At 40.0% G+C, this 24,458-nt stretch overlaps 8 protein-coding genes across 8 annotated transcripts; 6 read left to right on the top strand and 2 right to left on the bottom strand.

Annotated features, from left to right (window-relative positions):
- Window positions 1-808: 808 nt before the first annotated feature.
- Window positions 809-1,570, top strand: MELLADRAFT_69281 (uncharacterized protein; the record flags this gene model as incomplete). The annotated part of the gene is made up of 1 exon (XM_007418154.1): window positions 809-1,570. The coding sequence occupies one exon, from the start codon at window positions 809-811 to the stop codon at window positions 1,568-1,570; it is 762 nt and encodes a 253-aa protein (XP_007418216.1).
- Window positions 1,571-2,564: 994 nt separating this feature from the next.
- On the top strand, window positions 2,565-3,082 carry MELLADRAFT_113507 (uncharacterized protein; the record flags this gene model as incomplete). The annotated part of the gene is made up of 2 exons (XM_007418198.1): window positions 2,565-2,652; window positions 2,775-3,082. The coding sequence occupies 2 exons, from the start codon at window positions 2,565-2,567 to the stop codon at window positions 3,080-3,082; spliced, it is 396 nt and encodes a 131-aa protein (XP_007418260.1).
- A 1,377-nt stretch (window positions 3,083-4,459) lies between these two features.
- MELLADRAFT_113506 (uncharacterized protein) lies at window positions 4,460-4,937 on the top strand (the record flags this gene model as incomplete). Its single annotated transcript, XM_007418199.1, has 2 exons — window positions 4,460-4,547; window positions 4,624-4,937. The coding sequence occupies 2 exons, from the start codon at window positions 4,460-4,462 to the stop codon at window positions 4,935-4,937; spliced, it is 402 nt and encodes a 133-aa protein (XP_007418261.1).
- A 1,039-nt stretch (window positions 4,938-5,976) lies between these two features.
- Window positions 5,977-7,356, top strand: MELLADRAFT_76080 (uncharacterized protein; the record flags this gene model as incomplete). The annotated part of the gene is made up of 4 exons (XM_007418162.1): window positions 5,977-6,010; window positions 6,092-6,903; window positions 6,997-7,141; window positions 7,225-7,356. 4 exons carry the CDS (start codon window positions 5,981-5,983, stop codon window positions 7,225-7,227), a joined length of 990 nt encoding a protein of 329 aa, XP_007418224.1.
- Window positions 7,357-8,369: 1,013 nt separating this feature from the next.
- MELLADRAFT_73594 (uncharacterized protein) lies at window positions 8,370-12,402 on the top strand (the record flags this gene model as incomplete). The annotated part of the gene is made up of 12 exons (XM_007418161.1): window positions 8,370-8,621; window positions 8,711-9,096; window positions 9,160-9,250; window positions 9,323-9,756; window positions 9,820-9,910; window positions 9,983-10,464; window positions 10,528-10,618; window positions 10,689-11,128; window positions 11,191-11,281; window positions 11,351-11,855; window positions 11,920-12,010; window positions 12,079-12,402. The coding sequence occupies 10 exons, from the start codon at window positions 8,582-8,584 to the stop codon at window positions 11,458-11,460; spliced, it is 2,256 nt and encodes a 751-aa protein (XP_007418223.1).
- A 21-nt stretch (window positions 12,403-12,423) lies between these two features.
- MELLADRAFT_95658 (uncharacterized protein) lies at window positions 12,424-13,760 on the top strand (the record flags this gene model as incomplete). The annotated part of the gene is made up of 7 exons (XM_007418181.1): window positions 12,424-12,532; window positions 12,607-12,809; window positions 12,953-13,108; window positions 13,169-13,217; window positions 13,317-13,326; window positions 13,452-13,554; window positions 13,692-13,760. 7 exons carry the CDS (start codon window positions 12,424-12,426, stop codon window positions 13,758-13,760), a joined length of 699 nt encoding a protein of 232 aa, XP_007418243.1.
- Window positions 13,761-16,579: 2,819 nt separating this feature from the next.
- Window positions 16,580-17,952, bottom strand: MELLADRAFT_95657 (uncharacterized protein; the record flags this gene model as incomplete). Its single annotated transcript, XM_007418180.1, has 5 exons — window positions 16,580-16,902; window positions 16,972-17,188; window positions 17,254-17,379; window positions 17,470-17,553; window positions 17,692-17,952. The coding sequence occupies 5 exons, from the start codon at window positions 17,950-17,952 to the stop codon at window positions 16,580-16,582; spliced, it is 1,011 nt and encodes a 336-aa protein (XP_007418242.1).
- A 739-nt stretch (window positions 17,953-18,691) lies between these two features.
- On the bottom strand, window positions 18,692-22,047 carry MELLADRAFT_46038 (uncharacterized protein; the record flags this gene model as incomplete). Its single annotated transcript, XM_007418149.1, has 10 exons — window positions 18,692-18,993; window positions 19,107-19,216; window positions 19,319-19,438; window positions 19,542-20,001; window positions 20,078-20,227; window positions 20,314-20,646; window positions 20,737-21,329; window positions 21,430-21,615; window positions 21,699-21,813; window positions 21,895-22,047. 10 exons carry the CDS (start codon window positions 21,952-21,954, stop codon window positions 18,976-18,978), a joined length of 2,145 nt encoding a protein of 714 aa, XP_007418211.1.
- Window positions 22,048-24,458: the final 2,411 nt, after the last annotated feature.

Raw genomic sequence — 24,458 nt, 5'->3', positions numbered from 1 at the left:
AGAATGTCGAGTCTGAGTAACTTCATTGCAGAACCCTGGAATATGGATGCGCCTGACAAGAACCTTAACATTTCTTATTAGGTTTTGGGGGTCATAGAAGGACTGCACTGCATGTTTTGACAAGTACATGAGAGCAAAAGATGCGCCTGGCTAAAGGCGTTTGGATGCGCTGATTTCCAACCCTTTAGCGCCACTGGTTCCTGAGATAATCCAGTGTAACACCCGAAATATGGTCTTGAGGATAGGTTTTCATGCCTTTGTGTTTTACGCCGCGATGAACCAAGCATCGAAGCTACGACAAGTCTTGTGGGGTAGCCTTAGACGATGCGCGTCGTTTAAAGGGCTTGATACCTCCAGGCGAGGACTGGGGTGTAGTGTAGAGCTCAAAAACCCGAAAACGGTTTTCATCAGATAAGTCTATGGGCGCATTCCAGGTTCTTGAAGAGCTGAGTCCAGAAAGGGATGAAGTGATGAGAGCTGAGAAGAAAGGTGAAAGAGCCCTTACAAGGTGTGGGGCTTAGTTAAGCTTAGGGATTTTCCACTCAGCGACTCATTTGGTTCACTGAGCATACTGCTTGTGTTCGATACTACAAAGAAAGGATTTTATGAACCACGCGAACTGGGTATATCAGTCGATGTACCTTTCCTTTTACCAGGTTCGTTTTGACTCTTTGTCAAATTAATCCATCGTCGATATATTTACTCATCATCGGTGTCTTACTTTGAAAGCCTGCTGGACATACAAACCGTGCCGAACGAACAAATACTCTTGACCTCTTACTTTGATAGCCTGTTGGACATACGAACCATGCCGAACGAACAAATACTCTTGACCGATACCAATTACGAGTCTTGGAAACCCAAGATGGAAGACAAACTCAAAAGACTTCAACTGTTGGAAATAACTTTAAGGCATCCTTCGATGACTGAAGATTTCTCGGCTGAAGATTTGCACTGGTTCACAGTACTAGAGAGAAAAGCTTATGACGTTATAATTGGCCATCTAGACCAACAATCTTTATTGATCGCAAACGCTCACACTATCAACCAACCCAAAACAAGATCTAGTTTATGGAAATACCTTGAAGGAAGATATTCAATGAATGGTATAATCAATCATACAACTCTATACAAAAAGTTTGAAAACATCCAATACAACACTAATCTTGCTACCTTTTGTAATGAGATAAGAACATCAATTAATGAATTTTCTAAAGCTCAACTCGAGATCTCAACAAAATTATTAATCGTGATGATCTTAGCTAAGCTTCGTGGACCGTTCGATTATCGTGTACAACTGATCTCTCAAGACTTGAACGATACTCATGACGTAGAATATGTTTTGAGACGTCTTGAAGAAGATCTAATGATTTTTAACATGCCAACTCCACCGATGTGCCCAACAACTCCGTCGGTGTCTTCTGCTTCCGGAAAACGAAAGACACCACCGTTATCCGATTTTCCTCCGAAATCGAATATGACTCTGTTTAAGATTCCATCAAATCCTACAAAACCTAGTTTTCAATGGTATGAACCACCCGAATATCCCCCTCGAAGAAAAGGAAAATAAATCCCACTTGTCAATCTGACTTGATCGCTCACCATCACTTACGATCCCACCACATCTTGTATACTCATAGGCTGATGAATTGGGACAATTTCAGGGATATGGGATGGGTTTTTGGTACGTGCAGGAAAAAGCTTGGATGTTTCGACCTCAAATCAGTCATATTATCACGATTTAATACTTTAGATCTATGTTTACTTGCTGACTGCGCCAGAAGATTCGTGAAAGAATTGGCACTAAACAAAAATTTACCTTGAGAGATGTGGTTCTCACCACACTTTATTGATGCGACTTTATGAGAGGTCCCAAAATCCATTTCTGGTGAGAGCTTTTCCCAACCTTCATTGAAAGTTCTGCTATGAGTCAGAACCCCATGAGAGGGACTGTGTGGCCATAGAGGAACCAAGACGTGTGCTTGATCAATTCCTGCATGATTCGCAGCATCTCTAAGAGTGAAGCCAAGCCTAACTTTCCAAAGTTTCCAGGGACTTTAGGATCACTCATTTCTTTCACCGTCCTCTTTGTGTTTTCCATTTGATACTGATTAGCTTCAGTTCTCACAATATATTTTGCGGTGTGTCCAAGTTCGCAAAGCTTGCTATTCGGATCGAGATGCTGATATGTCATGGTTCCAAACCAATCTACTCAACATCTCTCTCAGCGGCTTAAACCCCTCAATCGCAGCATCACAGGACGTGATCATCACAGCCATCTTTGGGAAATGCTGACTTCTGATTGGCCAGATTTTCGCGTGATGTTAATTATCGTCGCGTGGTTTGTAATTGTTGATTTTATATGAGACGGTGAACGCTTTGATCGCTTGATTTTGCAAAATGTGGAATTCAGGCACCCACAAAGCTTTGATATAAATTAGTGGACATTTCGAACTTCCTTCTCCATCAAGAATTCTTATCTCAATCCAATCCACTTCCATAACAACTTTCAAAAACAAACATCTAAACCACCACCCACTCCAATAAATTCAAACATCGTAAAAATGTCTACCACCAACGTCCTCAATAAGTCAGTCACTTCACAACGCAGCGGTGTCCCAGAGGACCTCAACAGCCAAAATCCCTTCATAGGTAATTATAATTGTCAAACATTACCATCAACAATTACGTTTACCTGCTAACTTTTTGTTTCCTTCATCTCATGATCACCACTATACTTGATACTCCTGCATTCTTTTTCCAAAACAATTTAGGTCCCGGTGCTTTTGATCTGGTTAGGTTTACAACCGAGAATACTACGGTCAATGATACTTCAAAAACTTCGAAAAGTCCACAAGAGCATCTTTCCGAAAAGCTAGAAGAAATGGAAATCCAAAAACATTCTCTAGTTTCCCGTGTACCAACTCGACAGAAGAAAGCTTCTGTGACACCGTATTACCGAAAACCCAAATTCGCTCCAGCTCGCACACCCGAACCACCTAGGCAACACAAGAGGCAGCGGCAATCTGCCGTGACCGTTGACCTAAAGGAGCTTAATAAATTGGGGAAGTCTACCGAGTGATATGTAAGCCAATCTGGTATCAGCCTGTGAGTCACATAGGTCATCTAACTGTTGGTATATAGGATCCACAAAGACTTCTGAAGTTTTGACTAAGCATCTCTTTCTTCCTTTGATTTCAATTTCTATCAGTGGACTTCGAGGAAAAGATGTGATGGATTGCGATTTCATTTTGAATCAAACCTTTTGTAAACCTTGCAGTGTAGTTGTTTTGTGTTCGTAAGATTTGTACCCAGTAACAGTTGAATATGTTACCTTTTTGAAGTGAAAGATATCTACTGGCTTTTGTCCAGCTCAATAACTTCATAATGTAAATCATTTCAAGTGATACTACTTGCGTTACTTGCGCCGTATCAGTTCATATTCAATCACGTCGGAAGAATCTATGCTAGAGACTATGATTATGTATTGGAAGTGAAATCTTCTTTGTGAGCAAAGGGGAAAAAGTGTCTCGTATCTTAAGGAAAAGTTTCCATGATGTCAAAATGATTGTTACCTTCATCTCTCGAGTCCTCAAGATACCCAGTGTTCGAGTACAATTCAGCTGCATGATCCGATGAGGGAGTCCTGATAGCCACCAGATCTTCGTTGAATGATCTTTTAGTGGCTCTAAGTCAACTAGCTGGATCGATTTTACCTACACGCATCCCTTCCCGTCCAGGAATTATACCCAGAAACGCGCGTAAGAGTTACAATCAGGGTGACCTTCAATCATGCAAATGAAACTTTTTTGAAAAGCCTTGCTATATACTTTCATTTCTATGAAAATCAGTGACACATAATTCTTGTCTTGAGATTGAAGGACTCGAAATCTGATTGTGTAAAGGACCGGCCTTGTTGTGAATTCAATTTCTCTTCTCAAGAGACAAAAATGTGGGTGTCATTTTTAACTCGGACATTCTTTCACCGCGATCTCGGTATCTTGAATTTGATACCTCATCTGCTCCACCTCTCAGACTCTGTTAATGCCTGCAAGGCAGAAAAGCTTGCGGTTCGATTCGAGAAATTCCTTTATCATGATTCCGAACCAAACTACTCAACATGTTGCCCAACAGTTTGAACCCTCAAGATCGTGCCATCGCAGGACGTGATCATCACAGCCTTACAGGATTCTCGCATTCTGATTGGTCAGATTTTATTGCGATGATAATTATCGTCGCGTGGTTCGTAATTGATACGACAGTGAACGCTTTGATCGCACGAGTTTCTAAAATGTGGAATTCAGGCACCCACAAAGCCTTGGTATAAGATAGTGGATCTTTTGACGTTCCTTCTTCAAAACACATTCCTCCTCTTCATCTGAAACCAATCCATCTCCATACCAATTCTCAAAACCAACACCCACCACCAATACCACCAGCAAATTTACTCTTCTGAACAATGGCTTCATCTAACATCACCGCCCAATCGACCGCCTTCCAACGTACCGATGGCACAGAGGACCGCATAAGTTCTCATCCCTTTATAGGTAATTATAATCATCCAACATCAACTTTACCATTCAAATACTCACCTTGAATCTCCTTCTTTTACAAATCATTCAGGCCCAGGTGTTTTAGATTTGGTTAGATTCACAACCGAAAAGGACGCTGGCAACGATTCCACAAGATCTTCGAAAAAACCAGAAGATCAACTTTCTGAGAAACTCAAAGAGATGGAGATCCAAAAAACTTCCCTTGCCTCTCGTATACCCACTCGAGAGAAGAAACATTCGGTGACACCCTACTACCGAAAGCCTAAGTTCGTTCGAGCTCGCGCACCCGAAGCACCTAGGGAACACAAGAGACAAAGGAACCCTGCCGTGATAGTGGACCTCAAGGAGCTTAACAAAATGGGGTCCGGGAAACATACCGAGTAATAAGCTAATGCGATATCAGTGGGTGAGTCACATTTCATAACTCGATTATTGGAAGTATTCACAAAGACTACTCAAATATTAATGAACACCTGTCCCCTCATTTTATTTGGACCTCTATCAGTGATGTTCGAGAGAGCGATGTGTTGAATTTGGTTGTTTTTTTTGATTCAAAGCTTTTGTAACCTCTTTAGTGTAGTACCTTCATATCCGTTAAATTTGTAGCCAGTAAAACTTGGATTTGTTACCTCTTTGAAGTGAAAGAAATTAACTGGCTTCAGCCCAGCTCGATGATATCATAACGCAAACAATGTCGAGTAATACCACTTGTGATACTTGAGCCCGTTTCAATGGAGCATTCTGCCTACATTTTCGATCCAAAAAACTTGCAAGTCGGACTCAGCAACTTATGATACATCGTGACCGCGAACCAAACTACTCATTTTTCTGCTCAACGACCAAAACCGCTGGGTATTTAATCACTACATGACTTGATCATTCTCACCGCCATCTATACTGTAATTCCAGAATCATGGATGACGATTGACCAGGTCTTATGGTGATGATGATTATTGAAATCTCATAGTGCGTTAATTGTTTTCCTATAAGGCCGTTTACACTTTGATTGAGAATCTGCTAAAGTTGTAGAATTCAGGTAGCCGTCAAGCTCTGATATCAAAAAGTGAACATTTTGATCTTTCAAGAAAAGCTGATCTGCCTCGAAGCTCAAATGAAGTGTGGTAATCAAGATATTTTGAGGGATACATATTATCATCATTGAACAACGTCCTGATACTCGAGCGGCAGAAGGTATCGAGTGCTACAGTGCCTTGTTCGGACCACTTTATCGAAACGAGAAGTGAGGAGAGAAGAAGTGATCTGAAGTTGTAGTGCCGTGTAGCTGACTCCTGAACGGGTAAGGAAGGCTTAGGAAGGCTTTCTGTCGACTTGTCGACTTAAGTTAAGTCAAAAGGTGTATGCGCACATAGCATGAAACCGATTTTTGGTGGAGTTGTACCATATCTACATTTCAATCGGTCAACAAGATGGGAGAAAAGAAATCTGGAAAGCTAATGGTAAGTAATCGGTATGTCTGATTATCTTCATGAAAACTTCCCGACTGAACGTCTCAAGCTGACTTTCGCATTCATAAATAGTTCAAAGGCGAGAAAAAGGAGAAAAAACATAAGAAACGAAGACATCAAGAAATTAATGAATCCAACAATACACCACAAGATCAAACCGAAGGATGGTTAAATCCACCTACTCCAAATCATATCCTAGGACCGATTTATTCAATTTGTATCAACCCACCTAAATCCAAACCATGTTCGATTGCAATCTTTCCTTCACCAGTCACCCCGATTGCCAAAGTCGCACCTGCAATCCTTTCAACTGAAGCACTTGAAACTCTTGAACCAGATGACGTGAATCATGTGATGGTTTGTACAAGAATAGTAGATAGTGAAACGATGGTAACCTTAAGAGTTGCTAATGGAAGATATCTTGCTACAGATGAATTAGGTGATGTAACTGCTGAACGTGAAGCACGTGGAATTCAAGAAGAATGGACATTTGAACCTATCATCTTACCCAACGAAGATGAAAAACTTAATGAAGAACCTTCAACTTCTAATCAAAAGAATGAAGAATCAATTCAAGTTGAAAAAGGAGAAACTTTAGATGGCGTTTTTTCAATCCGATCAATTGCTTATAATAAATATATCAGTATTGAAGAAATCGCGGGTGGAAAATTATCTATTAGATGTGATTCTACTACTTCTGATGATCCGTCTTGTCAATTCTTAGTTCGTATGCAAGCAGCAGAATTGATCAAAGCGAAGAAACGTTTAGCAGATGAACTTGCAAAGAAAGGTTTACTAGCACAATCTAATGATAACGGTACCAACCTCGGTTTAACAATCCTTAAACCTGGTCAGACTATCGCAGATTTAGAAGCAAATGCAATGTGAGTCTAGAAATCAACTCTTATCGATTTTTTTCATATCATCTTTGGATCTATCAAATACTGATTCCATGTGTTATGTTTTTTTTTTCATAGACGTCAGAGTCAAACTCGTGGAGCAGGTCGACTTATAACTTCAATGGAATCATCATCATCACTTAAAAAAGCACGTAAAGATGGAAGATTAGCTGAAGAATTACTTGATCGTCGATCAAAACTGAAAAGTGATCGATATGCAAAAGTTAGTCAACTTATTAACCTTTGTTTTCAATACTTCCTTAAATGTCTTGACTAACATTGATTCTTATTTACATATTTCTTTAGTAAACATGCTCGATTTTATCATCTGATTCGTCATCTTGAATTACGCTGATATTTGTATTTATGTATTTTATTCAATCTTCTTATGATCAATAGTCTCAAAATCATGAAATATACTCATTCAACATTATTTCATCAAATATGAAACGCTGTATTTCAACCCACATCATTCTTTTGTGGGCTATCTTGCCATCTATGAACAGTTTCTTTCCCAAGAAGTCCGTAAAGAAAGGCTGTAATGCTAGTTCGTCTAATTGGAGCTTCAGGATATACATCAATCATCACTTTTAGAGCGCTTGAACAAAGAAAAATCATCCAAATATTCGTGTGAGTTTAGGAACAAAGAACATGGTTGTGAGTGAGCATCCAATGAACAGATTCATCTCATACTTCCTAAGGTAGATCTAGCAATGACCGTTCGAAATTCAAGTGAGCACAAGAGCCTCCTCAGTTACCCAGAGGCGGAAGAGATATGGCTGTATGTTTGTGTTTCCGAGATTGAATTTCTAACTTGGTGTGATGGAAATCCTTTGAGTTCATCAACAAATGTCTGATTTGCGAAAAAAGAGCGGGCGAGGACCTGCGAGAACCCCAGAGGGGGATAGCAAACTTGGACCTTCTGGCTTGTAGAGGCATCGGTCATCAAATTACGATTCTGGTGAGCCATATTTGATGCTTTGTGAGTTTATTGTATGTATATCCGCCCAATAATTAATTTCGTCTTTCGAACTAGAGGATAATCTCGAGATTGAAGAACCCCACCTGGCAATTTTCTGTTTCGAAAAAACATGGAGCTATAAGCTATAGTGAATTCCTAAAAGAATGATTGTTTCTCGAACTCATACTTTGGAGTATCACGAACAACAAGGGTGAAAAATTGTCTGGGTTTCCAAAGTTGCACACAATAAAGAAACATTCACGCATTCCAGATCGAACGCTCAAGAGAGTCCACCTAGGTCCACCCAGCATTTTCAGGCTTGAGACGATCTTGAAAGAATCATTGTTTCCCTATCTCAGGCTTCGGATTACCATATACAACAAGACGATTTTCCGTAAATCCTGCTTCTGGACATGTTTAATCACTCTGAGATATAGATACCGAATCCATTCCAGTGGATCCGCGGCTCTCAGTCATCAAGCTCACTCAAGGCGAAAAATAGACATATAAAAGCCATCGAAGTTGAACTTCTTTACCTCTCTCCTCATCCTACATCCTTACCCTCGTTGAGAGCTTTAAGAGCATACCCTTTTTATATCTCTATAAGCTAACTTATTTATTTATTTTCTCACAACCAATCTTGAAGATTGTTTTGTGATTTCTTTCAGACTTTCTTTCTATCCATTCTTAAATTTCTATAAGATGTTGTTGGGTAACTTGGTCGGAGCTCTTGCTCTTAGTGGTACGTCTTTTAGTTCCTTCTGCTCTGTCATTTTTCTTTGATAAAATTCTTAAGCTCATAAGACTTCTGATTCTTCTGCACGATTATAGCTCCTATCGTTCAAAGTATTCCTACTTTTGGACCCGGTGGTGGTGCTGGTTTTGGCGCTGGAGCCGGTGCAGGAGGTCTTGGAGCGGCTGCGGGACGTGTTGGAGCATTAGGTGGGCTCGTTCCTGGTGCTGGTGCCGGCGGTCGTTTTGGAGCTGGTGTTCGAGGAGGAGCTGGCGTTCGCGGTGGTGTTGGAGTCGAAGCTTCTGTCAATTTGGTCGCTGGATTTCAAGCTTGCACCGGTCTCATTGGTGGCTATGAAGCCCAGTTCAGAATTGCCTGTCAGCAAAACGATGTCGGAGCACTTGTCAGCGCACTTGGAAGTATCAAAGCCTCGATCCAAGGTTTAGGAATCGATGCTGATGCTTACGCCCACGTTGGTGCGGACGTGAGTGCTAGCTTACCCTTTCTTTGGCTTGACAGAACACTGACTTTTGAATTATCTTTGTAGGTTCTTACAACCAACGTTGTGGGTGTATTTATCAAGCTCCAAGTCTTGATCAAACTCCTCGCTGATTACAAGCTCAGCGCTGCATGTCATGGTAAGTCAAAACCGTTTCTTTAGAAAATACATGTAGCTTATTGATAATCGATCTTTCTCCTTGATTGTATAGGCGCCATAATTGATCTACAAGCCTCTCTTAATGGCATGGTCTCTGTAGTCAGTTCTGTTGGTATCAATGTCTCCGCCAAACTATCTGCTGCTGTCAACCTCGACCTTTTTGCCCAAATCGGACTTCATTTCGGTTTCAACGTTGGTGCCGGAGCTGGAGCTATTGTTGGAGCTGGTTTCGGAGCTGGTGTTCGCGGTGGTGTTGGAGCTGGTGTCGGAGCTGGTGTTCGCGGTGGTGTTGGAGTCGAAGCTTCTGTCAACTTGGTTGCTGGATTTCAAGCTTGTGCCGGTCTCATTGGTGGCTATGAAGCCCAGTTCAGAATTGCTTGTCAGCAAAACGATGTCGGAGCACTTGTCAGCGCACTTGGCCGTATCAAAGCCTCGATCCAAGGTTTGGGAGTCAATACTGATGCTTATGCTCACGTTGGTGCTGATGTGAGTGCTAGCTTACCTTTTCTTCGCCTTGACAGAACACTAACTTTTGAGCGATCTTTGTAGGCTCTTACCACCAACGTCGTCGGTGTATTTGTCAAGCTCCAAGTCTTGATCAAACTCATCGCTGATTACAAGCTCAGCGCTGCATGTCATGGTGAGTCAAAACCGTTTCTTTCGAAAGTATATGTAGCTTATTGACGATCGATCTTTTTCCTTAATTATATAGGCGCCATAATTGATCTACAAGCCTCTCTTAACGGCATGGTCTCTGTAGTCAGTTCTGTTGGTATCAATCTCTCCGCCAAACTTTCCGCTGCTGTCAACCTCGACCTTTTTGCCCAAATCGGACTTCATTTCGGTTTCAACGTTGGTGCCGGAGCTGGAGCTGTCGTTGGAGCTGGAGCGGGCGTCGGAGCTGGAGCTGGTGTTGGAGCCGGTTTCGGAGCTGGTGTTGGAGCTGGTGTTGGAGCTGGTGTTGGAGCTGGTGTCGGAGCTGGTGTTCGCGGTGGTGTTGGAGTCGACGCTTCCGTCAACTTGGTCGCTGGATTTCAAGCTTGCGCCGGTCTCATTGCTGGCTATGAAGGCCAGTTCAGAATTGCTTGTCAGCAAAACGATGTCGGAGCACTTGTCAGCGCACTTGGCCGTATCAAAGCCTCGATCCAAGGTTTGGGAGTCAATACTGATGCTTATGCTCACGTTGGTGCTGATGTGAGTGCTAGCTTACCCTTTCTTTGGCTTGACAGAACACTAACTTTTGAGCGATCTTTGTAGGCTCTTACCACCAACGTTGTCGGTGTATTTGTCAAGCTACAAGTCTTGATCAAACTCATCGCTGATTACAAGCTCAGCGCTGCTTGTCATGGTAAGTCAACCGTTTCTTTAGAAGATATCTGTAGCTTATTGACGATCGATCGTTCTCCTTAATTATATAGGCGCCATCATTGATCTACAAGCCTCTCTTAATGGCATGGTCTCTGTAGTCAGTTCTGTTGGTATCAATGTCTCCGCCAAACTATCTGCTGCTGTCAACCTCGACCTTTTTGCCCAAATCGGACTTCATTTCGGTTTCAACGTTGGTGCCGGAGCTGGAGCTGGTGTTGGAGCTGGTTTCGGAGCTGGTGTTGGAGCTGGAATTGGAGGCGTTGTTGGTGCCGGAATTGGAGGCGTCGTCGGTGCTGGTGTAGACGCTTCCGCTCATTTGGTAGCTGGCTTTCAAGCTTCCGCCGGTCTTATCGCCGGTTACGCATCCAACTTTGAGAAGGCGTGCCAAAGACACGACATCGGATTCCTTGTCAGTGCATTAGGTAGTATTCGAAACTCGGTTGCAGGCTTAGGAGCAAACGCAGATGTTTACGCTCACGTTGGTACCAATGTAAGTGATAGATCGAATTTCCTTGACTTTGACACAACACTCATTTTGATGCTACTCTTTAGGTCCTTACTACCAATGTTATCGCGTTGTTTGCCAAACTACAAGTCTTACTGCGATTCATTGCTGACTACCAATTGACCTCTTCATGTCATGGTGAGTGACTTAGAGCTTTATTGGCATATATGTAACGTTCTGAAATTACTTTGAAATTTCATCATTCAGTCGCTATCGTCTCTTTACAAGTTCCTCTCAATGCTATTATCTCGGTCGTTGGATCTACTGGTATCGATGTTCATGCTAAATTCTCCGATTCTCCGCCTCCCTCGACTTGAATCTCTTTGCTCAAATTGGACTTGGCTTCGGGTTTGGTGCCATTGCTGGCGCTGGTGCTGGTGTCGGTGCTGGTGTCGGTGCTGGTATTGGTTCTCTGGGTACTCTTGTCGGAGCTGGTACCCACGCTGTTGCGGGAGCTGGTTTCGGTGCAAAGGCAGGTCTCGGTGCAAAGGCTGGTCTCGGTTCAAAGGCTGGTTTCAACGTAGATGCCTCTGCCAAAGTATTTGATGAATTCAAAGCATCAACAAGCGCTGTTGCTTCTTATACTCCAAGCTTCAAGACTGCCTGTGAATCGAAGGACACTGCTGTCCTCAACAAAGGATTAACCACCATTGTGGCTTCGATCTCATGCATTGGAGGACAATCTGATGCCCTCGTCCACGTTACCGCAGATGTAAGCTGACCTCTTTGTACTCAGAGCTTGACCTGATGCTTACCACAAGATGTTTATGTCCCAGGCTCTCTGCTCCCAATATTTTGAGCTACTGATCAAATTACAAGCCCTCTTAAAACTCATCGCCAGCTATAGTTTGACCTCATCATGCCATGGTTAGTATTAGAAACTCTTTAGCTCTCATTATTTTGCTAACTGAAAGGATGGTTTTGTTTTTTATTAGACTCCATTGTCTCTTTCAACAATCCTCTGAAAGTCTTACTCTCAGTCCTTGTCTCAGCTGGTGTTAATGTCGCTGTGAAAGCCCATGCATACGCTTCACTTGACTTAGGCTTCTTTGCTAGTGTTGGTGTTAATCTCGGTATTCAAACTGGCTCTCAAACTTACAGTCGCTAGTAACCCTTTCTTTCATCTTATGGACATTTTTATTTTTATTTCAAGGACAATTATATAACTTTAATATTCATGTAATGCATTGCATCATTCACTCGCTGGAATTGTGTAATCAATACTCGTGAATCTTACTTACTTTGCCGTGTCCCATTTGACCATTAATCTTTGTTCCAAAATGCAGCTGGGTGATCACAGTCACACTGTCAGCGAGCTGGGGTTGTATGTCTTGTATGTATACGACGACCGGATAAAACCGGTACTCAGCTGGGGCTCTCCTGGGTCATGTCAATACAATTATTTGGGACCCCCACTTTGAGCTTTCAACACCTTTGCATCATCCTCGCAGATCAGAGATAAGATGTCGGAGTGCAAGTTGAGTTTAGTCATGATATAATTCAGCGCATGGATCACATTCAGCCTCAGTTGCCAACGGCCTCCCAAGTTTTGACTTACATTGCAGGCTGGTCAATTGCTCTGTTGTTGATTGATTCCCAATTTCCCTTTTGTTTCAGGGCTTGTCTGGTAGAAGAAAGAAAGAAATGGTGCAAAAACCATCCCTCTGTGAGTTGACTGCAGAAAACCATACCAGCGCTCCACAATACCCGCCAATTATCAGATGACCAAGTGCTGACAGTTGGTTGTGTTTGTTACATTTGGCCTATATCTCTGATCATCAATAATGTCAAACAACACAAATGTTGTAGGGCTTCTGGGCTCGGCCCACAAAGAATTCAGATTCTACTCTCAACATGATGCTGTGGGAAGTCAGGATCCCTGGTAAAAAAGGTGTCAGTCGACCTCAATGTTCACATCCGTTACCCTTTCCACCTTCAAAGTTCTGCCAGTGCTGCATACCACAAGTTCAAAGATCATCTTACCAATCAGCTGTATATATTCCAACTTTTTGAACATGTTTATAGACTGATTGGGCCGGGAGAATATACAAGCTTCAGATGATCTTTCTTCAAGGTAAGTGTCACTTACCAAGACCAGTGACAAAACTGTGGATCTTTGGTTTGCGTTTTTGGCTCACTATGGTATATTGCTTGAACAGATTATCCTTCAAAGCCCCCAAAATGTGAGTTTTTCAATTTATATGGATCATCCTATTGCAAAATTGATAGCCCTCAATGTGATATCATGTCCTCTCATTGACATGCTGGATCTATCTTGACAAATATTCCATACATCCACCTTGATCAGGCAAATTTACCCCACCTCTTGTTCATCCGAATCATCTGGCACTGTTTCCTCCCCAATCCTCAATCATGAGATGCGCTGGGAACCAGTGATTATTCTTGAGCAGGTAAGTCCCCCTTGAATCCTGTGATCTATGGGATTTATGCGCCTTTCGCCGGTATGCATCTTCCCATTCATCAGAATTTTGTTATCATTGACTGAAAACACTAGCTCGTGCTGGCTATACAAAACTTACTGACTGAGCCCTACTTTTACAATCCGGCTCAGATTGAAGGTTACAGTGTACACAAAGAAGACCCAGATGCTTACTAGTATGTATCTTACCACTCATCACATTTCTACACCGGAGCACTTACGTGACATTGATGTTCTTCTTTGTTGATGTAGCCAAAAAGTCCAAGAGCAAGCCAAGTGTATGCACCCAACTTGATCACCTCAAATGATCTTCCAACATTTGATTTGAACCTTGCATTATATGTTTTATGCTGATCAATTTTTTCTGTGTGAATCCTGACACCACCTAGGATACAAACAATTGACTTTACTGGGCTTCTAGCCTGCATCTATAAAATGCCACCTCTTTCAAATTTGGATCTAGAGGTGTTTTAATGTAGGAAAGGGAAGCCCAACATGTACAGATCTGTCATAGTCACTCAGATCTTGCATCCAGGTTGCCCACATCAGGTTCAGTTCAACCAAAATACATAGGGTGGTTGACATCAAGATCACCACTAACTAACTCACAATTCCCTGCAAAGCACTGAAACATCTGACCTGCTACTTCACACTATGCAGCCCTAGCTCCTACACTGGTCATTTTTACAATATTTGGAGGCAGTGTAATTTGAAGAATTTACATACTTGGCCACCTTGGCATGCAATGTGAGGACCCATGAATGCACCTATAGAGGTTGGTAATGTGACCCAATTTTGGGCTTTGGGCATGTATACTGTGCATCAGTGCTTGCATCAAGGTTTCAAGCATCTCAAAAGATGCGCATGGGTGAGTGCTATCCAAAAACATGGGTCAGAGCCCTATCACTTGGCTCACTGTGGTGTAAATTGCAAGGCCTCCAAGGCCCACTTCCAACATTCAATTGTTGACTGCTGCATTACAATATCTCAGCAAATAGTAGAGGTACTACAGGTTCAACAAGCATCCTATTCAAGAGGCCCTGTCTAGATGCATATTTTGAACTAGGGGTGTGTGTCTAGTATGGCCCAAGTTATTTTTCAAAGCTATGGATCTGTTTCTTTGTCCAATTGATATTTTCTTGATGAGGCATTTAAAAGAAGTGGGAAATGGTGAGTGACCTTTTGAAACCATACATGGAACAGTTGCTGGTAGCTTTCAGACCATGGCTAGGATGACTGTTTTTTGTACCTCAAAGAATGTACATCCACACAGACAACCTTCTCTCTAGATCAAAAGTAATGAGAAATTCCATTTTGGAATCATCCTCATTCAAACATAACGAACATTTTTCTACACCCTATACTACAACTATCAAGCTCAATGAACATCAACTAATTGTATAAAGAAAGATAAACTCATTAAGGACCAGGCGCAGATTCGAGCGATTTGTTACTATTTGAAGTACATTAGAGCATCCGCACTCGTGCGGTAAATCGAGTGCGGTAAGGTTAAATTTAACGCAACCGCGGGGTCTTTTCCGCACCGGTGAACAATTAGCCCCGCGGTAGTTAATTTTTCATCAGTTTGCATTAGCGAATCGGTAAATCTACCGATTGGCTAACGCATGCGGTAGCACACATCACGACCTGTTCACAGCAACTACAACTCCAAAAACTCAACTCAGCCCAATCTCCAATACCAAAGTCAACAACAAACATCGTCTTTTCACCTCTCTCACCCAGTCACATGAATTGAATCAAGACCTTTTAACACCAATCGATGTTTTTACGATTGTTTTTTTTGTTTTTTTGTTCTAAAATAGGTCGTTTGAAAATCTTCAACTCGACTTCAAACCAATCGAATCAATATGAAGAATTTCAGACTTCACATATGTATAGAGATAGATGAGAAAATTGAATTCTAAAGACTAATGACTGGAAGACTTTTAAGATCAAGAGATACAAACCAAACAGTTGAAAAAAGCTGAATCAAACATTAAAAAAAGTTTGGATTGGTTCAGATTGTTCATCTTTCTTGTGTAGTTTCAAATCTTTATAATTTTCACAAGATCAATAGATGTATTCAAATATAGCCTTTGTTTTCTTAAACTTGAAATCGTACTTGAAAAATTGAATGTTACCTTACTGCATGACCACTGTGGAGCACATGCATTATCGGTAAAGTTACAAACGTTACAGTGCTACTAACACAAACGAGTGCGAAATTTGGCTGAGTTAAGTCATTTTTTGCTTAATGTAGCGGTTGTTACCGCACGTGACCAAGTTAACAACCGCAAACGAGTGCGGATGCTCTTAGAGTGGTTTTTGGCTTTGGTATCAGCAGGAAGGTTAAACTATAGGACGAGTGACAGCCTTGTGGATGTCACTCAGTCACCTATCTAATCCCATGCCTGGTGTTTGAGATACCTCGATGACATGCCGATGATTGAAACTTCATCCTGGCTGCCCGATTTCACCTGCCCCCTTCTACAAATCCTCTTTTACATATTTCAAGTGGGCAAACCCATAGCTATCATTCGTGTCATCTGGGTGAAAGGCACCTTGAAAGCCTCGATTAAAGTGCAGATGAGCACTTGAATCCAGTGATGTGCACTCTAAACCAGTCTCCAAATAGAAAATAGACTGGTTTTTGACGTCCTGCGCAGTTTTCTCATCACGAGATAACAGAAATAGCGATAGCAGAAAAAGGAATAGAAAAGCACCTTCCTATTCCTTCACTAACAAAGGGACTGGCTGCGTAAAAGCCCCCAATGCTGCGTTTGCCCGCGTCATCGGCTGTGTAGATGACGTCGAGCCTCACTGAAACTATAGGAGGCTCGACGTTTTAAAACGAATGTTAAAGTTGATCGGACTGTGCACGACGTCTAAAAGTGGTCCTTTGTCTACTTTGCAAGCGAAAACGTGAAAAATCTGGTAAAACGAGTACCATATCGACAAAATAGTAATAACGAATCGCTCGAATCTGCGCCTTCTCTCTATTGAATCTGCTTAAAACATTCATCCTCTTCTTTAACAATCTGCCAACTCAAGACTCCCAAATCTGTAAACCAAAAATGTTGCATAACTTGAACTTTTGATAACACTTCACCTTTCCACATCTTAATCATTCCATGATGAACTTTTGTCCAATGTTTGACTGTGATTCCAACATTATAAAGAATAGGTGAATGTTCAAAGAATGGACCTTTTTTCAACTTTCGTATATGTTGAATTGCACTAAAGAATAAAGATGAATTTGGTTGAAGGTTTTCTAAAAACTTTGGATCATTGATTTGAGCTGGATTGATCTTTGATTGTTCTAAGAAATTTGGATAAACAGATAAGTTAGAGATCAAAGGAGGATATCAAGAGTTTTTATACAACTTACGCATTAGTTGAGCACTACCAAAGATATAGGCTAAATGAAAATGATCATCTAAACCATAAACTCCTTTACTTCCTGCTGGTTCTAATCTGTAGACTTCTTGAAGCTTTCGACATGTATCAAGATAACGCTGATAGATCACCAAGACAGTTGTAGTCAAGTCTTTTTTTGTAAGAATATCCGTAAGATGTAGGATTGAAAGATAGGCTATGAAAGAGAGCTAAGCAAGCCAAAGATCAGCATTCCTAGTGATTGGGAGAGAGTATGGGAGACGGCTTTACTCACCTCATGACCTGTTCCATAATCTAATCGAATGAACGAACCAAAAGAAGTCTTGAAGTGGTGTAATAGTTCAGGAAGAATGGCTTGATGATCAGAATCGATGATAGGAGCATGAAGAGCTTCGGCTTCCTGTTAATGAGTTTGATTGATTTCGATTCAGATCCCGATTTATATGATATCATAGATCCCATCAAGATGTAGAAAAGCCAACATATTGACCTCTTCTAAACGTCGTCCCCAAACTTTGAAAGCTTTATTCCCAAACCTTTGTGGATCTTGATCTAATGGTATCGTTGAGATCCACTCATCAAGTCGATCAAATATATCACAAACCTTACGAGTTGTCTAAGAACAAAAAGCATACAACCTATCAATCAGTCTTTGTAAAGTGTTTCAAGTCTATCAACTTCCTTAAAAACTGAAAGAAAACTACCGACAAACAAGACTAATGGAATCAGATAACCGAGTCCTTTTTTCTTCATTTTCAATTAATCCGAATTTCGAGACAGCTTCTGACATGTTTACAACCACAGAGATTAATCGATTTAAACCTGCTGATTCAAATAAATGTGTTAAATCAGGGTGATCTGTAATTCTTTTGGTCGGTATTGATGGTGAAAGTTTGGTTGGATCGATGAATGGAATCGCATTTTGATAAGTTGGTCGTCCATCAGGCTGAGTTTCCTCATTGCTAGGTTCCATGACGTCCACTATGTGATGGTTTGCGAAAGATATCCAGTTGATGGTCGATCCTCTACTGAAGTTCAAGAGTTACACCCCGGTGCGTCACGGCCAGCCGAGTTGTATTCCTTACAAATTACCGCATCAAGCTGACCCGGCCTTGACCTTATACTGTAAACCCAGGCATTTCCTAAAGGTCTTCCTAAAAATTGCCACCATCTCTTGGGTATGGAGATATACTATGCCAAAAGAAAAGATAGACGTATTCTCACGAACAATACATGTCAAGCAAGCAAGGTTTCTAGTCACAAAGCTATCAAACATTGCTCCTTGTGCATTGAGCTCTGTGACAAACGAATGACTGCACACTCAAAGCCAATTGAAAAAACCAAGCATGCATTTGCTCATCTAGGCAAAATGTAAAAGATGGAACCTTTTACTTATTTTTCACTTTGAATGCCAATCTCTCCAACATTTATATCCCATGACTGTGGCCATCCAATTGAAAACCCCCTCACCTAGTCTTCTTAATGTTATCAATAAAAAACTATAACTCCAAGTACACACTTAGCCAGAACAATGCCAGAGTGAAAAATAGGTGTATCACTCTGACTGCCACAGTTTTCTCATCAGTACACTTATTTCATAAACCCTTTTCAAGAACAAAACACCCCATCTTGAATCCCTTTACTCAATAACACTACTTTTGAATTTTGTCTCTTAGCTTCAATAAACCAATTTTTTCTTTCCTCTTCTTTTTGAAACCAATGATATATATATATATTAAAAAAAACTCAATTAGAAAACTAGTTTAAAAATTTCATTTTCTTCTATTGATGAGAAAAAAAAACATAACAAATCAAAACAGAAAAGAAAAGAAAATGAAATGGAAGAAAGAAAACCAAAGAGTTTTTTTTCAAAAAAAAAAGAACTTACATGTGTTTGTATGTGATTCAATTATCAGAAGAAGAAGAAAAAGCAAAACTCTAAAATACATCCCAACTCAATCAAAACCAAAACCAAAACCAAAACCCATCAGATGAATTAAACAGTAGCCGTAATCTATAAATCCCAAAAGAAAAAGAAAAAACGTAATCATCAATCTTTAATATCTTAACTTGAAAATGAAAGAGAACGAAAACGAAAAAAAGAAGATATTGCAAAAAAACACGAACCTCATTAGCTTTTTCTAAAGCAGAAATCATCTTAATACATTCTTTTCTTCGATTAACGACCATTTCACTTTCTTTCATTAAATCATCCAAAACATCAGGTCTATAAAGTTCTACAAACCCACCCCCCAAAAAAATCAAACAGATTAAGTTTGATGATTTAAACCCTTTTTGAATGAATTGAAATACCAAAAAAAATTGAATCAAAATCTTACCTGATAATAATTCTCGTTGTAGATCATCTTTTGAATGTGAAACTAATTTAAGCATGATCGCTTTAGGTACCATATCAATCACCGTACGTTTCACAATATTAAAATACGATGAGATCAATACTATTCCCTCGAACCAAACCGAAGCGAAAACCCAAACTCATCAATTCCTTCCTTCCTCTTCAAAGAAGGAAAAAAACACAGAGAGATCAAAAGCATCACTCACATTTAATCACATCCGTTTCAATCACTTCACGTTCCGATAAAACACCCGAAGCCTTAAGAACCTGAGGCGGCGATTCGAGTTGTCCCATTCCACCTTTTTTCCTAGGACCAGGTTGTTGACCACCTTTCCAAAAACTACCAAAGAAACCAGCTTCATTGACTTTCGAATCTACATCTAAATCTCGACCGTTATTGATCGCTCCAGGTGGTAGTTTTCCACTCTTATCAAGTTGAACCGGTGCAGTAGACGGTGGTGGTTTAGAGGCTTCTATCTTTGCGTTTACTAAAGCCATCGCTTTATGTCCACTTATGAAATCCGGATGTCCTGTGTTGATATAAACTGCTTCGGCTGCTACTAGATCTGATACTAATTTATTGGTGGGTAACATGGCTTTTTTATAAAATGCTACTACAACTGAATAAAACCTTTCTTTCAAAGCGGGGTATCGTTTAAACCCTTGCTATAAATTTCGAAAAAAGAAGTGTCAGTCTTAAGAGTTGGTTGGGTAAAACAAAGTATACGAAATCGATCTTTACATTTTTGTTTAATAATTGGGTCAAGATGCGAATTAATTCATCATAAACCAATGCAGAACACTTCAATGAAGGTTCTTCTAATCGTTTAATCTGTTGTTTCACAATCACTTCAAAAGCCGTTGTACCCACGAACAGAGCAGGTGAAGAACCCTACCATCAAACCCCCAAGCCATCATCACATCATCACATGAGTGTTTGGTTCCCTCAACCACACTGATAAGAATGAATCGACTCACCGAAGAATTATAAAGGATAGTCCGAATATCACCATCTTTGACTTGATCATAAGGATCAAGTGATTTAACCCCATTACTAAACAATTCATGAAACACAAAAGCGATTCTTGCACCCCCACTTAATTCATTGATACTCAAATCATTTGAATTTCCATCTATGACTGTTCTAAAATCAGCACAGAATTCTGTGATGATTGATAATACTACATTTGATGAATTAGGTTCTCCAAATTGTCCTCCTAAGGCGGTTAATTCGCTTTGATATTTAATTAAGGATTGTCCGATTTTGTTTTTGATTTCTGGTAATGTATTCCGAATGTGATGCATCAAGATCTACACCGAGAGAGATAAATCGAATTTAGTGAGTTGCAGATTTGGATTGGAGTTAATCATGTATCACCAGATCCAAGACAAGAGACTGACCATATTAAGTTTCTTGGCCAAGAAAGGTGTACCACAATATTGACTCTTAGAACGATAACTAGCATGATTCTCAAAGAAATCCTTTTCATGATCCAAAGCAGCTGTAATCTTTTTCTTCTGATCAATATCTCTTTGACCACGATTGACCACCGGAACATAACCTAACCTAAGTGGAATGATTCGACCTGCCAAGATATCAATCACATCTGTACCAGCATCCATAAGATCAACTTTAGTAAGCACTCCAATCGTTCTAGCCCCTTCAGGATCGACTTCTCTTGCCATCTTCAATCCATCTGAATTAGCTAAATCTGTATTAGCACCTGTGACTGCAAGAATGATCGAATTAGGTTTAGTGATGAATTTAAATAACATATCTCGAATCTGTTTTTCTATATCCCTCGGTTGATCTCCTACTGGTACTTTAGTTAATCCAGGTAAATCGACTAATGTGAGGGTTAAGACGTGTGGTGAAAAGATTCGTAGGTTGATCGGTAAGGGTGAGATCCCGGCATTCTTGCCTGTTTTAGATTCCGTATCTCTAACAATCTCTTCTCTAATCTTATTAAAATCAAAAAACTTTTCACCCGGTACTATTACCAAATCATCAGAATCAAAGTCTCAGAAAACTTTGAAGTGTTTCAACACATACACAGATTGGAAGGGAACTGAAAAAGATAAAGGAAACCTTACAGTGTAAAAATTCACCCCATTCATCTGGGTTTTGATTCGTATCTGCACCAGGTACTAATGGTTTATCAGAAGGAGGAGTTTCTGTTGTATCTGTTGTTCCATTAGTAGGAGATGATCCAGGAGGTTTGACCGATGCTGGTCTATTAATCAATTGTAAGACCAATGGTCTACGTGTCACAATTCCAGCTATCAAAACCATCAAATTCATTCAATCAGCTTCTGGTATGATATCTCGATTTAGATTGTAAAGTGATTGGGTGTTGACTAACTTCCTCTTGGTAAGAAATCACGTCCTACTAAGTTTTCAAGTACAGATGATTTTCCAGAAGATTGTGAACCAATCACAGCTATCTGTGGTAAATCAATTGGATTTGAAACTCCGACCTTTAAATGCACCAGAATCAAAAAGAACAAAAGAAGTTAGTTTTTGATTTTGATGGGTGTTTTGAAAACATAGACACTAACAGAAGCAAATGCGTCTTGTAATTTATTGATTGTTTTGATCAAGCCTTGATCCATGGCCATCTTGATTGTAGTCTTGATTTGATTAGATAGTTTGCTTTTGTATTAATGAATAAAATGGTAAAGTTGAGATTGTAGTTGAAGGTGTTCTTGTGTTGGTTTCTTGTTGGTTGATCGATTGGAATGAGAGTGATGATCATCAAGATGTCGATTGCTTGACAACTGTAGCATACGTATCAGACTTGTGATATGTCTCATGATGCGATTACACATTACATTAATACATAGTCACTAGTCACGTGTCAAAATCATCAAGATATGTAAAGCCATATCCTTCCATAAGTATGACATCATCAAACATCCTCAAAAGAAATCAACCAATCAGAAAACAAAAGGTTCTTTGAATCAAATTGCCGTTAACCGTTAAAACTTGAAACCGTATTTTGATGATACCTTCCAATTGCTTTAATTCCTCAAGTCCCATCCACTTTTGCAATATATACCATGGAAAATTCCAAAAAGAAAGCCAACCAAATCCCAAATATGTGATACATTGACAAGAGAAACAGAAGAAGAGTAAAACATGAATGAACCATTCAGTTTCAAGACTCTCTAGTAACAGTACTGCTGACCAATAATTTTTGTTACTACTACTAGTGTGTTCATCAAGCAAGCTAACTGAAAATTTGAAACAGAGCTGAGGGACCATTGGGATTTGGATTTGATGATGAGCCTACACTGCAAACATCAAACAACTTCCCATCAATTGAGCAAGGGGGAAATGATTAGAAGTATAATTGATCATAAAAGGTTTATCACTACACACCTGAGCCGTAGCACCCACACAGTACACTACATAGGTGCAGCAAGATGGGTGAATTGTGAGTTATTATGTCCATACAGATCTTCTCAGCTATTGGCTCATCTGAATGAATAAAACATATGTAATACCTTCTCTAACCTTTCTCAGTTTGGCAAATACATTCCAAAAATTGACTAAATGCATTGACTCATAGTTTGGGTGTAGTTCCATTAATTAAACTTCATCTAACACCTGTTCTTTTACTATCAAATGGCTTCCAGAGTATTGCCTGGGTAGCTCTGAAGGTCTATGTAGTCAAATCATTGGGAGGATTTTGTCAAACTGGAAGAAGGGACATGATGTGTGATATGTGATTTACTTATTCAGATGAGCAGGGAACTAAGCAGACCTGTGTTTCCCCATGCTCAGGTTTTGTAACCACTCAGTTGGACCAAGTGAGTGTGACTGGTATCAAACCCTGGTACCATGCTTGTTTCCTGAAGTTGAATGAATACATAAATCACTTGGAGGGGACTGTACATGGTACCTAAAAATTTACCCATCTTGCTGCACATATGTAATGTGGGTTTTATGGCTCAAGAGTATGCAGTGATCAATCCTTTATGACCAATTATAATTCCCACCATTTTGCCCTTGCTCAATGGAAGGGAAGTTGTTTGATATTTACAGTGAGCTTAGTACAGCATGATCATCAGTTCTACTATAAGGTAAGAAGACTTAAATCCTAATCATAAATACTACTACTAGTTAGGATCACATACCAAACTTTATGATGAAGAATCTAAACTAGATCTTTCATGCGCATCCAGTTGAATAAAATCAAATCATATTGATAAATAAAACTAATGAAATAGAATGTTGAACCAAATCCTAATTCATACGCATAGATGCATATACCATGTAAGAAAGTGCAAGACTCTAGCTTCAATACCAAGTACAATGCCTCTTTTTATAAAAAATCATCAAAAAACTACTAAGAATCTAATCCTGTTGAGTCTAATAAATCAAAACAAACTGATCTGATTTTTTTGTCTTCCTTTCCATTCCCTTACCATTTGACCTTTCTTTTCTTTCAAGATCCAAATATATATCACTAAACCCATCCCTCTTAATACAAAAGTCAACCAGCCCCTTTTATCCAATAAAAAACCTATAAATGTGCAATCAAAACAAAAGATGAGAAGGCAGTCTAAAACTCAGTTCAATCAAAACCAGAATCCAAACCTGTCTCCATGATCATCCCGGTTCACAATACTTAGACCCTCTAATCTTATTCCTGGATCCCAGACCAAAAAAACCTGATCCACCAATTCCAAACACACATGTTCCTGATACCCTTAAATCTACACACATTTAAATTACAAAAAAATAGGAAAATAAATAATATCAAACAAACCTATGTAACCAAACCAAACCAGAAACCTCAAAACGTTTGAACAAACCAAGCTCAAGAAATAATCGAATTCATCTTTCTATCTCTTTCCATTCCTTAAAGCTGAGGGATCTCATAATTGTAATACCAACCCACTCACTCAGACCCAATCCATACCCTTATGATTTGATTTTCAAACTGTACAGAGTCACAAGTAGTACAAACCAAAACCAATCCAAAGCAACAAAAAACCAAACTTTTTCTTGATTATCACCAAAGTAGGATTTCTTTTCTAAATCACCAGTGAAGTAATTAAGACTAGTGAAGAAGAAGGTTTGGGGTTTGGTTGATCATTTTAATAAGATTGGTGTT

This window comes from Melampsora larici-populina (genome assembly GCF_000204055.1).
Source record: "Melampsora larici-populina 98AG31 unplaced genomic scaffold MELLAscaffold_86, whole genome shotgun sequence".
Taxonomy (NCBI): domain Eukaryota; kingdom Fungi; phylum Basidiomycota; class Pucciniomycetes; order Pucciniales; family Melampsoraceae; genus Melampsora; species Melampsora laricis-populina.
This window is presented reverse-complemented; position numbering and strand designations above follow the sequence as displayed.